Raw genomic sequence first — 15,425 nt, forward strand, 5'->3', positions numbered from 1 at the left:
AAAGTATTCTTAAAAATTAAAAAATAAAAATAAATTTTAAAACTAAGGGAGAAGATTGTTAGTACTTTGAAAAATTAAGAGGGGACTTGGAAAAATGATCTTTTGAGCACCCCTCTCTCCTCTCAAGCATAAGTCAAGTGGCACTGGGGACTAGGGAAGAGAGGAAGAGGTAGGAATTAGTCCATTCCAGAGTCTTCTCTTATGTTTCTCTCACAACTTATTGAAAATATGCATAGGCAAGAAGGTAATAAATCCTTTGTAAACCTGTCTAAGGTTAGATAATCAAAACTGCTTCCTGATTTGAGACTGGGATATACTGCAAGTTGTGAGTTTTCTCTCTTTCAAAATATCAAAAGAGAGGATAGGTATCTGCTTATTACATAGGTTAAGAAGGGGAAGGCTTCGCTCAAGGACCATTCCAGACTTCATCAGGAATAAGACCATGAGGAGTAGAGCAACTTGGACTAACAAACATGGAAGAGCTTGATGCCAGCCCCATCAAAAGAGATGGTCTCATTGCTATAGCTTTGCGGCTTTGGGAATTTACATCTTATCTGAAGTCTTGTGATGAGAGATGCTGTTTTAAAAATCTAGTCACTTTAAATAGTTCCTATCTTTAAGAAACCAGACACTAAACTGTCTGTAACATCTGCAAGCTGGAAGTCAAATCAACCACCATTCCCCATCCCAACTTCATTTCAGGGAACTGAATGCAGAAAGAGAAACTTTCCAGAACAAAGACACAAAGGTGCTCAACCTTGGACTTTTCAATATCCCAAACCAGCAGCTGGAAGTGAGGAAGACACCAGGCAAAGAGTTCTGGGAGGAAAGCCTATCTTGACAACAAACCAGTAAGAAAACACATCTTCTCTTGCCTACTTTCTAAGAGACAATGAAGTGCCATAAACCAGGAGGCACAGTTTTTCGAAGCTGTTGATTCTAGGAAGCAGCTCTATTGGGGCAACTAATGCATTCTTGCTTAGTCTTGTGGAACATTGATGTTGAGAGATCAGCGTTAAGGAGTTGCTCTGAAAATCTCTCCTTCAAACTCTTGTCCTCTGTTAGAGGAAAAGTAAAAAGATGTAGTTGCTATGGAAAATAATACAATGATTCCTCAACAAAAAACAGAATTACCATAGGATCTAACAATTCCATTTCTGGATATATAACCCCCCAAAGTCTTGGATCTTGAAGAGACATTTGCATACCCATGTTGCTGAAGCATTATTCACAAGAGCCAAAATATGGAAGCAACCCACGTGGCCAACAGGTAAATGGATAAACAAAATGTGGTTATGTATACAGTGGAATATTACTCAGCCTTAAAAAGGAAGGCAACTCTGACACAGGCTTCAACATAAATGAACCGTGAGGACATTAATTTAAGTGAAATGAGCCAGTGATAACATGACAGATACCATATGAGTCCACCCACGTGAGGGTATGCAGAGCAGTCAAATTCATAGAGACAGAGGGTAGAACAGGGGCTGCCAGGAGCTGCAGGAAGGAGAGTTTTACTGTTTAACAGGTAGAGAGTTTCGGTTTTGCAAGATAAAAAAGTTTTGTGGATGGATGGTAATGGTTGCAAAAAAACAGTGTGAATGCACCAGTGCCACTTTAAATATGGTAAATTTTGTGTTATATACATTTTACCATTTAAAAAAAAAACCAGGGACGCCTGGGTGGCTCAGTGGGTTAAGCCACTGTCTTTGGCTCGGGTCATGATCCCAGGGTCCTGGGATCGAGCCTCAAATCGGGCTCTCTGCTCAGCGGGGAGCCTGCTTCCTCCTCTCTCTCTGCCTGCCTCTCTGCCTGCTTGTCATCTCTCTCTGTCAAATAAATAAATAAAATCTTTAATAAAAAAATAATAATAAAAAAAAAAACCAAAAGATTAAATTGTTCAGCCAATGTTCAGGGAGAATTCCCTATTCTCTTCTACCATGCTTTAAATTTGGTACCACCTATAGTTTATCTGTTCTTTGACACAAATAGAAGGCAATATAAATGAATACACATAGCACATGGGCATCAGTGAACTACTTGGCGACTCACCAGAGGCGGCTTCATTTGGCAGCTCTATGAGCACATAAATGCTCACAGCTGTGATTCCATATATATATATATATATATATATATATATATATATATATATATGAGAGATTTCCTAAGAAAATTTGTTTTGTAATGCTTTGGACAATAGAAATGCTCCTTTAAGAAAACCCAAACAAATTCAATTATTCAGTCCTCTTTACCCACAGTTTAATAATCATTATATCAAGAAAGTCTACTTCAATGGCTCTTGGTTGTGCAAAGGTCAAAGGTTCTAGAGCGAGTTTAATTTCTGTTAGAGGGAAATATCACTGCCTAAGACTTTATCGTTAAGTAGGACTGTCCCACAGGGAATAAGGACACAGAACCAAAGATATTACACCATTTCCTATCTTTACACTAACTTAAAGTTTACAAAGCAATTCCAAATACAATGCTTTCATCTGAACTTCACAGGCCACTCCATGGGGTAGGTTTTAATGGCACCAATTTTGAGGGGAACACAGAGTTTAAGTGATTTGATCAAAATCACCAAGCTACTATACAGGTAGAACGTAGGTCTTTTAAGTTCAAACCCATTTTTGTATTTCCCTAAACCTCAAATTTAGCTCTCCAGTTGAAGGCCTTGCTGATCTCCAGACAAGAAAACTTTTGCTGCTGGGTGCCCAATGGCCACAAAAAGGAGTGTACACAGCAGTGCCTGTCACAGTAGCCCCCGGGCCTCACCTATCCCCCCAAGAAGATGAGATACTTGATATACCTACCAGTCAGTATTCTTTGTAGGATCAAAGGAAATTACACATGAGAACATTTTATTATTTTTTTTTTTTTAATTTATTTGAAAGAGAGAGAGAGCATGAGAGGGGAGAAGGTCAGAGAGAGAAGCAGACTCCCCATGGAACTGGGAGCTCAATGCGGGACTTGATCCCGGGACTCCAGGATCATGACTTGAGCCAAAGGCAGTTGCTTAACCAACTGAGCCACACGGGTGCTCCCGTGAGAACATTTTAAAAGCATAAAATAAAATGTTAAAGTCATTAAAAGGCATATAGCGGTCAGGAAACTAAATTTACATGACTCACAATCAGGAAGGTGGAGTGTGGAGGTAAGAATGTATGCAAAACAAACAAACAAATGGACCAAAGAGATGGACTGGTCCCCACAGTGGGCTGGGGGAAGTGACAAACTGGGGGTACTTTAGTGGGGCAGGACGTGGGTTGTGGGGGGGGTGGGGAGACAAACTGGCCATTGTCCCAGAGACAATGCTGAGGTCTCAGAGACTCTAAACTCTCGGGCCTTTCTTCAGTCAGACATTTCAAGATGGCCAGGAAGCATGTAGGGCAATCTTATCTCTATCCCATCCACATCCTTGGATAAGGAGGCTATGGAATTGAATGGTGTATAGGCTGAATGTTACAGTACATGCAACAGTCAGACACAGCGGCAACACACCCTGCTCAGTCCAAATTCTGGAGGGCTCCAGGAAGGGTTGGAGCTGATGGATTTGTTAAGCCCAGCTACTACTTCCACTCTGGGTTGGCAGCCTCATGATACTGTGGGCTATACCTTCATTTACTCGTCCTCAAAGACTGGTTGGGAGGCCTGGCTGGGAATTGGCAGGGGCACGGAGGGAAGGCTATGGAGCCCGTTGTCTGGTATTTGGGAGCTGGAGACAGAAATGGAGAGCAGTGGGGGCACCGTGAGCCTTTCAGTCTCACATTTTACTTTGCTCATTCATCCATAATCTGCAAATATTTATTGAGTGCCAACTCTAAGTGTTCTTAGTACTGGCAAAGCAATGCTGGATCAGAGAGCAAGGTCCTTCCTTCAGGACACTGACATCCTGGTGGGAAAAGACAGAAAATGAACTAAGTACTTACAATGTCATAGTAAGTGCTTTGAAAAAAAAGGCCAGGAAGTGTGACTAAGAGTGCTGTAGGAACACAATGGGCCTGAGAAGATAGCATTTAAGCAGAGACCCAAATGTCAGTTGACAAGAAGGAAAAGAGATAGAGGAAAGCTTCCTGGGCAGAGTTACCAGCAAATGCAAAGGCCCTGAGGTGGGAACAAGCCTCACCTGCTGGAGGAAAGACTCAAGAATAGAATACTGTGAGCTCAGGTTAGAGGGGTAGCCAGAGAGCTAACCAGATTAGTTAGGGCCTTTCAGGTCATGATAAGAAGTCTGGATTTTATGCTCAGTGATATGAAAATTCACTGCGGCACAAAGGAGTGACATGTCTAATTTATGTTTTCAGATGAGTCTGGCCTGATAGATCATAAAGCAGGTAAGAAACCCCTGAAATTCTCTATTAGTATCTTCCATTTTAATACATTTCCCATTAAAACCAAGAGGGACCATGGCTTAATTGGTATTGAAGTATACACCAGTATCACTTTAACAGGAATCCCCAGAATGAGAGAAATATGGACGATCAGGAGACAGGAAAGATGACAATAGGGAGGGAGGATGACAGCCATCTACGTCTGGTGCCTCCCAGGCTCATCTTCACAACCCTTCACAACTTATCCCTACAATCAGGAGCTGATATCCTGAGACACCTGGCGAGTGTGCCTGGTTCCTCATCCCTGATCTGAAGGGCACCTGTGAGAGCAGCAGAGGACAGCCACTCGCCTGCGGACCCTCATCTTCTGGCCTGTGCCAAGAGGCCACCCTTCCAGCTTCCACAGCTCTTGGGCTATCTGGGAAAGAGCAAGGCAAGAACCCTGAGGGGTGTCTGTTTGCAGCCTGTACCCTTACAGTGTTCTGCTAAAAACTGGCTTGTCTAGGTCCTGCCAGGCATACCTGAACGATACATGAGAGAAAAGGGCCTCTCCTTGATTCCTTTCTTCTCCTTCGTTTAACTATCCAATGCTGAATCACTCCTCAGTGACCTTAGGTATTTATTTCTGACTTACATCCAAGTCCAGCAAGCTATAAAGTTACGCAATACTCCCAGATCGAGGCAAGTTTTTGCTTCCCCTAAGGAGGGTCAACAAATTGCCTAAAGAAATAAAAACCATCATGGTACCCCTGCCGCAGTCTGTCTTACTAAGTAGATGGTACAAGGATCACAGTCACTTCCCATCTTGAGTTAGTCAAATACCTTAACATTCTGGGAGAGATGAAGAACCAAACAGATCCTATTAGTTTAAAACCAAGAATAGGCAGGGTTAAGAATGGAAAAAAAAAAAAAAGAAAGAAAGAAAGAAAAAGAAAAACTATCAGGAACAAAATGGCGGCTAGATGCTTCTAGAGCGTTGGATCTATTTGCTTTTTCAAAAGGACTGATAGAGAAGAGAAAGGGTAGCTTCTGTGTCTCACATCACACTCCCTCACTCCACCCCCAAAAGGATGGGAAGGAGAGTAGGGAGAAAATCACTGGCATCCATGAACCCCGGAGAGAACGCATCCAACCATTGTTTCAAAAGCTATTTCAATCAGAACACACTAACAATTTCTTACTTATTTTTTAGATTGCTCACTTAAAAAACAGGATATACGAGGCCTAAAGGCATATTCAAACTCATACAGTCCAAATCAGTTCACTGATGAAGAGTCAAGCCCTGAAGGTTTTCAGATAGTACAAGTACCAGGAAGGGAACCTGAGTCTCCTCACTCAGGTTCCCTTTAACTTTTATTTATAAAATGAAAGCACATTATAGGAAAACAGGAACTGCACAAGAAATCAGCAGTAATCCAATCATCATACTAACCACTATTAGCATTTTGTTCCTTCTGTCACATGCTTATAGGTGTCCCCAAACATGTTATAATCATATTAGACTAATGTTCCCTCTAATACACAGGCTGTTTTCATAATCAAAAAATATATAACAGCACCTATTACTGGGGCTTGGAATTCACGTCCTTTTTATGGAGTTTTTAAACAACTCTCATGAGACCTTGGGACATAAGAATCAAGCTGCTTAACCTCAGATCAGCTCTATTTACCTACCTGGTGCGTCAGGTACTTGAAGAGGAATGAAAGGATCAGAAACACTTAGAAGTGGGAGGCTAGAATCCACAGTCTGCCCACCCTTCCTTTTTTCAGCTGGAGTTGGTTGGAGGGGAAGAAAGGGTCAAGGAGAGAACAAAAGAGAAAAGCAGAAAACATCAAGTAAATCTAGATGAATTTAGCATCTAGTAACCCAACAGCTCAAATTATAGAGTAAATCTGAACTCAAAGGCAGCGTAAAGAGGGATGAGTGACTATAATCCAGTGTAATGGCAAAATATGTGTAAGAGATACAATCCGGTCCCTACAACATACTCAGCGATGCAATGTATGGTAACACTAGTTTACTCCTACACCTGAGTCCACTTCTTCCTTGTGTGGAAGCCTGCAGTGATCTCTTCCAGAATTCCTATAGTAACTATTGTCTGTATCACACACTACGGCACGTAAACACTGTCTGCTCTGTAATCGAACACAGACATATAGGTGCTTCAGTGTGTCCTCTACCATCTGGGGGTCACTGTATCACCGAATGTCTGTTGCAGCGCTAGGCAGACAGACACAGACAGAAACAGAAATAGGAGTCTTGTCTGTTGTAAGGTTAGACAAGCCCTAACTTCTCGACTACATCTAACGTCAGTGACACTGATTCTATACTTGGCATACTTGCTGATGTACAGGAATCTAAACACGTGGAATATCAGGGCTTGAAGGGGTCTTAGGATTCTCTAGCACAGTTTTCTTATTTTACGGAAAAGAAAATGAAGCCCAGAAGTTAAGAGGATAGCCAGAGGTAGGCCACCAAACCTGAGGTCAGAACCCAGACTTGCTGGTTTTCTATTTACCCATTCTTTACATTGTATTTTAATACTCATTTGTTCTTTAGTTGAAATCTCATTTTACCTTCTACAGATTTTTAAAAAACTTTTTATTTTTAAATAATTATGAGATCACAGCAATCTGCTCTACATAGAGTCCTGGGAACCTTTGACCAGCTTCCCCCCATGGTGAGATCTTTTCCCCCTACAGGACAGTTATCGCTGACACTGTTACAATACTGTTAACTAGACTTTATCCAGTTTTCACAGGCACTCATGTGTGTGTGTGCAGTTCTTTGCAATCAGATCCTATGTATAGGTTAGCACAAGCACCACCATGACAATGACACAGAACTGTTCCATCAAACCAAAGAACACCCCTGTTGTTCTCCTTTATAATCGTACCCACTCCTTACTCCAGTCCCTACTCCTTGGGAATCCACTTATTTGTTCTCAATCTCTACAATTTTGTCATTTTGAGAAGGTTATTTATTAAAGTGGGTTTTTAATGAAGCTTCTTTAAAGATAGATGGAGGAAGAGAAGGGTAAAATCACTGCTCTTAAAATCTCGAAAATATTTTTCAAACGAGACACAATGAAATACATTAAAAGGAAAAGAAAGAATCATAAAACTGGATATATTCATTTTTACAGAAATAAAATTACGGACATAAATATTGTAAAATGTTGACAATGTTTTCCTCTCTGAGTGGGTGGGATTGTGAGTTCTCTTATCTTGTTTCTTTGGGCTTTTAGTCATTTTCCCAAAATTACACAAAAGATGATTACACAAAAAAATATTTAAAATAAAGACGTACAATGTCAAGTTTTAAATGTCTATTCCAACATGTGGACATAGTTCATCAACATTTTTGCAGCTTTTACCATAAAATGTTTAAAATAACCCTTCTGTCATCCTCTGTGACTCACTGCCACATTTCCTGTTTATTTCCTTCCTTGGTTGATCAGAAGGTTTAAAATCAGTGAACAGTCTGAGCTTGATTAGAAAACTCCTAGAAAATGAAGCTATCCTACACTTCATACAAATGAGGACATATTAATTTCTGGGATTTGGATGTGATTTTCTTTCATTTATAAAAAATAAAAGTGTTGCACACACAAAAGTTTATACCACAAACAAGAAAGAAGGAAAAATACCAAATGTCTGTTTAAAAAAAGGCTGGATAAGATGAAAAAAAATCTGCAGATGTTTTATAATGTTCAAAAAAGTGTCATGTCACTGATTTACAAAGACTCTTGGGATGTGGTATGACTACAGCTTCTGAGTTGGGCTGCTCAGGTACAACTCTCTATTCTGTCGTTCTCCAGTTGTGACCTCGGCAGGTCACTTAACCTCTCAAGGGCTGTTTTTTGTTTTTTGGTGGTGTTTTGTTTTTGGTTTTTTTTTTTAAGATTTTTTTTTTATTTATTTGAGAGAGGGGGAGAGAAAGAGCACAAGAGTGACACAAGGTGGTGAGGGGCAGAGGGAGAAGCAGACACCTTGCCGAGCAGGGAGCTGGATGTGGGGAATGTGGGCTCCATCCTAGCATCCTGAGGTCATGACCTGAGCCAAAGGCAGACGCTTAACCAACTGAGCACCCAGGCACCCCTTGAGGGCTGTTTTACGGACCACCTGAGATAATGCATAAAAAAGCACTTAACCAGTGGGTTAATATTATTAGCATGTAGCAAGAGCTCAGTGTATGTTCACTGTCATAACTCTACTCAAGCATAAAGGGGGAGAAGAGGCTGGAACAAAAATAAAAACTGTTTTAAGAAGAGTTACAGGGGCACGCGGACAGTGTAGTCATTTGAGTGTTGGACTCCTGGTTTCCACTTGATCTTAGCCAAAAAGCTGAGAAGCGATGGACTCCTGGTTTCTTTTTAGGTCCTGGTCTTAGGTTCATGGGATAGAGCCCTGTATCAGGCTCTGTGCTCGGTGTGGAGTCTGCTTAAGGTGCTCTCTTCCTCTCTCTCCCTTTACCCCTCCCCCTCTCACTCTTTCTCTAAAATAAATAAAGAGGGCGCCTGGGTGGCTTAGTGGGTTTAAAGTCTCTGCCTTCGGCTCAGGTCATGATCCCAGGACCCTGGGATCGTGCCCCACATCAGGCTCACTGCTCAGCAGGGAGCCTGCTTCCCCCCGTCTCTGCCTGCCTCTCTGCCTACTTGTGATCTCTGTCTGTCAAATAAATAAATAAAATAAATAAATAAATCCTTAAAAAACCATATAGACAACAAAACACGTGATAAGTAGCAATTATAAGTACTGAAACTGGGAATGTATCGAAAATGTGTAGGGACCTCTGTTAACACTGGTGAATCCAATTAAATTAGTAACAGTGAGATTATCATATCAAGACTTATATGAAGACTTATAGGATACGGTTAAAATTTCAGGTTTTTTCTGAGAAGGGAAACACAAACCTATTAGAAAGCACTCTTAATCAACAGTGTAATCCTCAAAGGTCAGGGTGGGGTGGGCAATGAAAGAGAGAAGCAAAGTGAATACTGAAATATCTGTGGCAAGACTTCTAAGCAGATTATAATGAGCCTCTCTCCCCATTTTCATGCTGATTGAAAATCACGGTTATAATAGCAAAAAAACCTCTAAATACTTTCAGTACATTTTTAAGAAGAAATTTTTAAAATTTTACTGTGTTCCTCTTAGTATTGACATAGCAATTTAGAAATACGCTCCAAAAGCCTTAGAAGACACGTATCTTTTTTTTTTTTTTAAGATTTTATTTATTTATTTATTTGACAGAGAGAGAGAGATCACAAGCAGGCAGAGAGGCAGGCAGAGAGAGAGAGAGAGAGAGGGAGAAGCAGGCTCCCTGCTGAGCAGAGAGCCCGATGTGGGACTTGATCCCAGGACCCGAGATCATGACCTGAGCCAAAGGCAGCGGCTTAACCCACTGAGCCACCCAGGCGCCCTGAAGACACGTATCTTTTGATTTAACAAATAATCTAGAGGTTACCTTAAAGAAACTATAAAGGATATCATATAATGACAGCCAAAGTTCCAATAAGAAATAAATTTATGACATTAGAAAAAGTACTAACATATCTAAGGAAGGCAGGAAGAAAAAATATATGAGGTTAAAATCAGAAATTAATAAAATTAAAAAGATCAATTTTAGAAGCATATCAAATTCCTATCTACAAGGATTATTTATACTCAAAACCTCATATCGGTTGCTGAGGGAATTTTAACAGGAAAACACTGAAACCAAATTAATGTTTTAAAAAAAAGAGGTTACTTAGATACATTATGACAAATCCATATGAAGCCATTTAATGCAGATCTTTTATAATTTATCTTTTAAGAGCTTCTTTAATGACGTGGGAAATGTGCCAGACTTAGTAAGCAAGAAAATTTGTTTTTAAAATAGGACTATAAAGATGTACATTAAGGTCTTAAGCCGAGTCCAAAAACTATGTACAAAATCGTGGTCATTTATTTTCGTGGAGAAGATCTGTAAACTTTCATTACGTTCAGGAAGATATATGTGACCCTAAAAAGGTTAAATGTCACTAACAGACACCAAATGGTACTCCTGTGCTACTTCTTAATTGTGAGATTACGGGGATTTTAACTTCCTTCTCTACACTTTTCTATAAATTGCTAACCTTTAGTGTACCCGAGGGGCTCAGTTGGTTAAATTACTAACTTTTGTGTAATAAATATGTATAATTTTCTCTCATTTTTAAGAAATTTTAGTTGAAATATAGTTGACTATGTATCATTTTTATTAATAAAGGAGAAAATTAGTTTTTTACTATTGCTTCTTTAATTTAAAAAAAGGTCTAAATTAAAAAGATATCTCTCTCTCCCTGTAAACACACACGCACACACCCAGAAACGGCTCAGAAAAATCTTGGATAGAGGATAGAACATCTAATTAGAATTCTTCAAGCTGTTCCAAAGATCTAAACAATTATAAGAGATTAGCAGTGATGTTCTTAAGTTCAGAAATATTTGCTTAAAGTATGTGTGTGAATTAGAGAGAATAAACACTGTATATTATTGACATGTCATTCCGTCATTTTGATTCAGAATGATTCTAGGTATTTCTTTTTCCCCACCTTTTATGTTGGAAATCTTCTGAATAAGAGAAAATATACGTTAGCACCAAGATCTGGGGCTCATTGGTGTGCCACAGCTATCTGTGGGATGGAAACTATGGAGACAACAACTGTGAGCTCCGTGTTTCAGGTATTGGCTATACTAACCGGTTCCAGCAGAAAACGAAGGAGTGGCAAAAGCATCACCTTGAGTCGGTTGAAAGCCTGGGATCAAACTCTCAGCAGAGCCTCCAAGCTTCTCAGGATGTTTGCCTGGAGGGACAAAACACCACCGAGTTCATTCCAGCAGAACCCCATGATGCACATACACAGGCAGGAGGTGGAGGGCACCTTCTGAACTGACTTCTCGACTGGACCCGTTTTACTGCCTCAAGGCAATAGCTCAGCCTGCATTCACAGGCCCTTGTCTAATCACTGCAGTAACTGAGACAACAGCTGAGAAAAGGAAAGAAGTTTTAAGAATCAAAGACAGCACATGGGTTTTGCAAGATGGAAGGAGTTCCGGAGATTGGGTGCCCAACGATATGTGTACAGTTAACACTACTGAACTGTTCACTTGACAATGGTTCAAAAGTTCATGTTTATGTTATGTTTACTTATCATAATTTTTAAAAGTATTTTATTTATTTATCTGAGAGAGAGAGAGAGAGAATGAGTGGGGCGGGGGGTGGGCAGAAAAAGAAGGAGAACCATGCTCCCAGCTCAGTAGGAAGCCCAACAAGGGGCTTGATCCCAGGGCCCAGGGATCATGACCTGAGCGTAAGACAGATGCTTAACCCACTAAGCCACCCAGGCATCCCTGTATATTTGTCGCAATTAAATTTTTTTTCAAATAAATGAATAAAAAAAGCAACCAAAGAGATGGCTGGAGCTAACACCCAAAAACTCAAGGACATTACTCAGGCAGAATGCCTCTAGTCCTTACTTTGAATCTATTTGTTTTTATAAAATACTATTGAGTTTGCCAATCTGTTTTCCATGTTGGAAACAGTTGAGGAGAGCACATGAGAAGGGGTTGTGAGGGAAACATCAGGAGAGGTGACGAGGGATAGGCACAATGGCAGCAGTTTAACGTGGCAGAAGAGAGACCGGAAATTATGAAAAATAGACATAAGAACTTTAATACCTGGGAGTGTCTTAAGTGCAAAAATACTAGCGTTTTCAACACCCACAAAGGTATTTGTTTATTCTAGAACAATAACTGGCATACATACCAATGAAATAATTTGATGGTAAGATAGTTGTCTGTCAGAGTTAAATCCTATATCCTATCTTGTGTTTAAAACAATAAGAAAGTAATATACATTTTTAAAAGATATCTATGAAATAAAGTTAAAAGAGATTAACATAAGTTAAAAGAGTAAAGTTAAGAAAGATATGGCTGAAGTTCATTCACTCAGTTCTGATCATTCCTTTACCCTGTGTTCTTGTCTAATGCCGAGGTATTCTTTTTGAAGAATTTTCCCAGGGCGTGCTTTTGTTTTCCAAAGTGTGTGTCTGGTGTCTGTGTATACAAGTCCCACCTTCCAAAACAGACTGTGGGGGGTTTTTGTTTGTTTGTTTTGTTTTGTTTTAAGAAGGCTCCACACCCAGTGAGGCGTCCAGTGCAGGGCTTGAACTCATGACCCTGAGATCAAGACCTGAACTGAGATCAAGAGTTGGACACTTAACCTACCAGTGCTCCTTGACTCTGGGTTTTTGAGAGTAGAAATGGTACCTTCTATTTGATCACCTCTTCACAGTCCATCAACAGTACTACAGAACTTTGACCACAGTCAAAGATTCTAAGTTCATGTGAGGGCACACTCTCTCCTGCGTAAGCAGTTGCAGCCTTCTGGGACAATCAACACACACAGGACAAGAAAACCAACACACTCCTCCAAGGAACAACCATGCTGGTCAGCATCATCCTGGTTTATGCCACCAAATCTTTCCTAAAAGCGTCCCACTCTCCTTACCACCACCCACAACAGGCCAGGAGTTCCTATGGATGAAAAGATGTCAGTGCTCTGGTAAACATTCAAAGCAGTTTTCACTTAAACTTCAGATTAAGACTTTGAGGGGAGGAAAGACCTAACTACATTTTCAAACACATACTCCTCTAAAGTCAGGGTTTAAGAATCACAGCAGGGCACCCCTTGCTCACCTTCCCCCAGCTTGGCAAAGTCCTTGTTCAGCAGTTCCTCAGCTGTGAGTTTGGAGAAATTGTCATCATCGAAGGGATTCCACGTAGAACCTTCCGAAGCATTATAAACGTTTTGCTGGGAGGTCCGAGGAGAGCCTGATGGAGTGGTGGTTGCAGACCTATGTAGGTTCCCACCCCCACGAAATGAAAAGAGTTGAAAAAGGGTTAATCTACTTTCTCTTTGTTTTGAGATCAAATTGTTTTCTGTGTCAAACCATTCTTCTCTGCAATAGTTTTCTGAAAGGGCTTTCCATGGCCACTGGACAGTTTCCACAGATAACTTTTATCACCGTCTGAAATAAATGTCTCCCTTTCCTTCATGATCCACTGTCTCCCATACTTCTTTAACCTCTTGCTTAGATTTTTGGTCTTTCCTCTGCCAGTCCTTTCACAATCCAGAATCCCAAAGCGACCTGTTCCAAGGCTTGTGCCTCCTGTGGCCCCCGCCATAACATCCACAATGACTGCCCCCAGGCTGGCTGGGACTGAAGCCTTTTCAGGCTGCCTCCCATCTGTCAGGATCTAGCACACAGAGAATGAAGGGCTGCCGTGAGCGGTCACCATCAAAGTTAAGGAGAAATAAAGACAGTTAGCAATATCTTGTGTTTCTGGGTAACATTGCCTAATTTTCTTCTAAAGTCTCTCTTGACGCCGTTTGCATTTAACTAACGACTTCAAGAGTTTTAACTTTAGAGTCTATGGTTCCAAGAAAGCTGAGGGTCCAAAACTGCATTCACCTAATAAGCACTCACTGCAATCTACTTTACTTCAGGCACAGAGCCCATCACTAGATTTACAATGGTTAAGACATGGTCCTCATCTTGGAGGAATCTGCAGGCTAGGTCAGCTGGATATACAAATAAATAATAATAATATAATGGGATACATCTCCAAAAAGGTTGAGACAATTTATATATGACACCCAAGGGGTCAGAGAAAAGCGAACCTCTGACATCGATCTTGATGAATAAATAAGCATTTCCTAGGTGGACAAGGAGAGCAGTAGTTCAGGGAGAGGGCACAGGATGAACAATGTGGCCACAAAGACAGAGAATGACACATCCACCAATGTAATACAACAGTCTTTAGTCTGTTAACCAATGAGTTCAGATATTATCCCACTGGCAATGGGGAGCCAAGGCAAGATCTTTATCATGGAGAGGGTTGGTCAGACTAAGATTTTAAAAAAATACTCTGTGGAACATGGAATGGATGAGAGAATGGAAATAGTAAAGCAAGTAAATTATTTCTGAAGATCAGTATGGTCTACGCACTACAGGCAAATTCAGTTTCTGAATGAACACAGACACAGACGTACCTTTTACATATATATACCCGCGCCCCTCTACATACAGATTCAGGGAATTACACAGCAGTGGCCCACAGCAGCCCTAGCCCACAGAAGTGAAAAAGAGAAAGGGGAAGCACCACATACTTGGACTTATTGAGGCTGGCTTCAGCTGCAGCTGCCTGGAGCAGCTGGGTGGATTTGCTGGCAGGGACCCCAAAGACAGCACTGTGGGTCACGTCACTGAGAATCCGCCTGTGCCCAGCACGCTGGGTTTTGGGGGATGAGGGAGGAGTAAGAGATCCGAGTTTCTGCCCCTGGACGGTAGGAGGTGGGGTTGTTTGAACCTTTGGCTGTTGTCTTACTGGGGCTTGAATCTGCTAGGAAAAAAAAAGAAATGGCAAGTGTTTCAAAAAGACAGGAAAGGAAAAACAAACAGACAAGCATAATAAAAAATGGCACATGACAGCTAACACGGGACTCAAGTGGCTGAATTTACCAAGAGCACCAAGAAAGAAAAAAAGCAGTTTTGGACAATCTGAGCTCTAACGGTGGGACTGACAGCATGGTATTTATCTGATGCTTAGACATCAATTTCCATCTTCATCAGCAATCCTCTAGAGAGCAGCCATACACAATACAGCCCAGATCATAAGGCTGCAAAAGCTAGTCCTCATTCCAAAAACCAAGAATGTATCCTACAGGACCACTTTCTGCTTCTGGGGTCACGCAGGAACTCATTCAGAATGCCTCCAAAGAGCATGCTTTAAGCAATCTACCACCACAGTCAGAAGCCAATGAAGGCACAGCTCCAGCTAAAACACATTTGAGCTGAATAATTTCTGCCAAGAGATCCCTGAGTCTGACAGAGCTCAGACTACTGGGTAGGAATAAGTTTGAATTCCATTGTGATTCATAAATGGTAGTGTTTTTGTTTTGTTATTAAGGCTTTTTATTTCACTATTAAGTGGGTCTACAAGATTTTCTTTCTGTGGCTCCCCTGAGAAAATGTACAGGCTTGGAGCAGAGGGATTAACTTGTTC

At 40.9% G+C, this 15,425-nt stretch overlaps 1 protein-coding gene across 24 annotated transcripts in view; it reads right to left on the bottom strand.

Annotated features, from left to right (window-relative positions):
• AAK1 (AP2 associated kinase 1) overlaps nucleotides 1-15,425 on the bottom strand; it is a 173,622-nt gene that overhangs the window by 27,673 nt on the left and 130,524 nt on the right. For 11 of the 24 annotated variants that reach the window (XM_045078962.1, XM_045078960.1, XM_013051118.2 and 8 more), the window contains 4 exons: nucleotides 14,530-14,762; nucleotides 13,056-13,231; nucleotides 11,057-11,161; nucleotides 6,006-6,101 (listed from right to left, as the gene is read on the bottom strand). In XM_045078962.1, coding sequence (XP_044934897.1) covers nucleotides 6,006-6,101; nucleotides 11,057-11,161; nucleotides 13,056-13,231; nucleotides 14,530-14,762 — 610 coding nt within the window. The remainder of the gene's footprint in view (nucleotides 1-6,005; nucleotides 6,102-11,056; nucleotides 11,162-13,055; nucleotides 13,232-14,529; nucleotides 14,763-15,425) is intronic. The other 13 variants (XM_045078965.1, XM_045078961.1, XM_013051117.2 and 10 more) reach the window with 5 other exon arrangements.

Source organism: Mustela putorius, unplaced genomic scaffold (genome assembly GCF_011764305.1).
Source record: "Mustela putorius furo isolate JIRA1106 unplaced genomic scaffold, ASM1176430v1.1 tig00000281_pilon_pilon_pilon, whole genome shotgun sequence".
Lineage (NCBI taxonomy): Eukaryota > Metazoa > Chordata > Mammalia > Carnivora > Mustelidae > Mustela > Mustela putorius.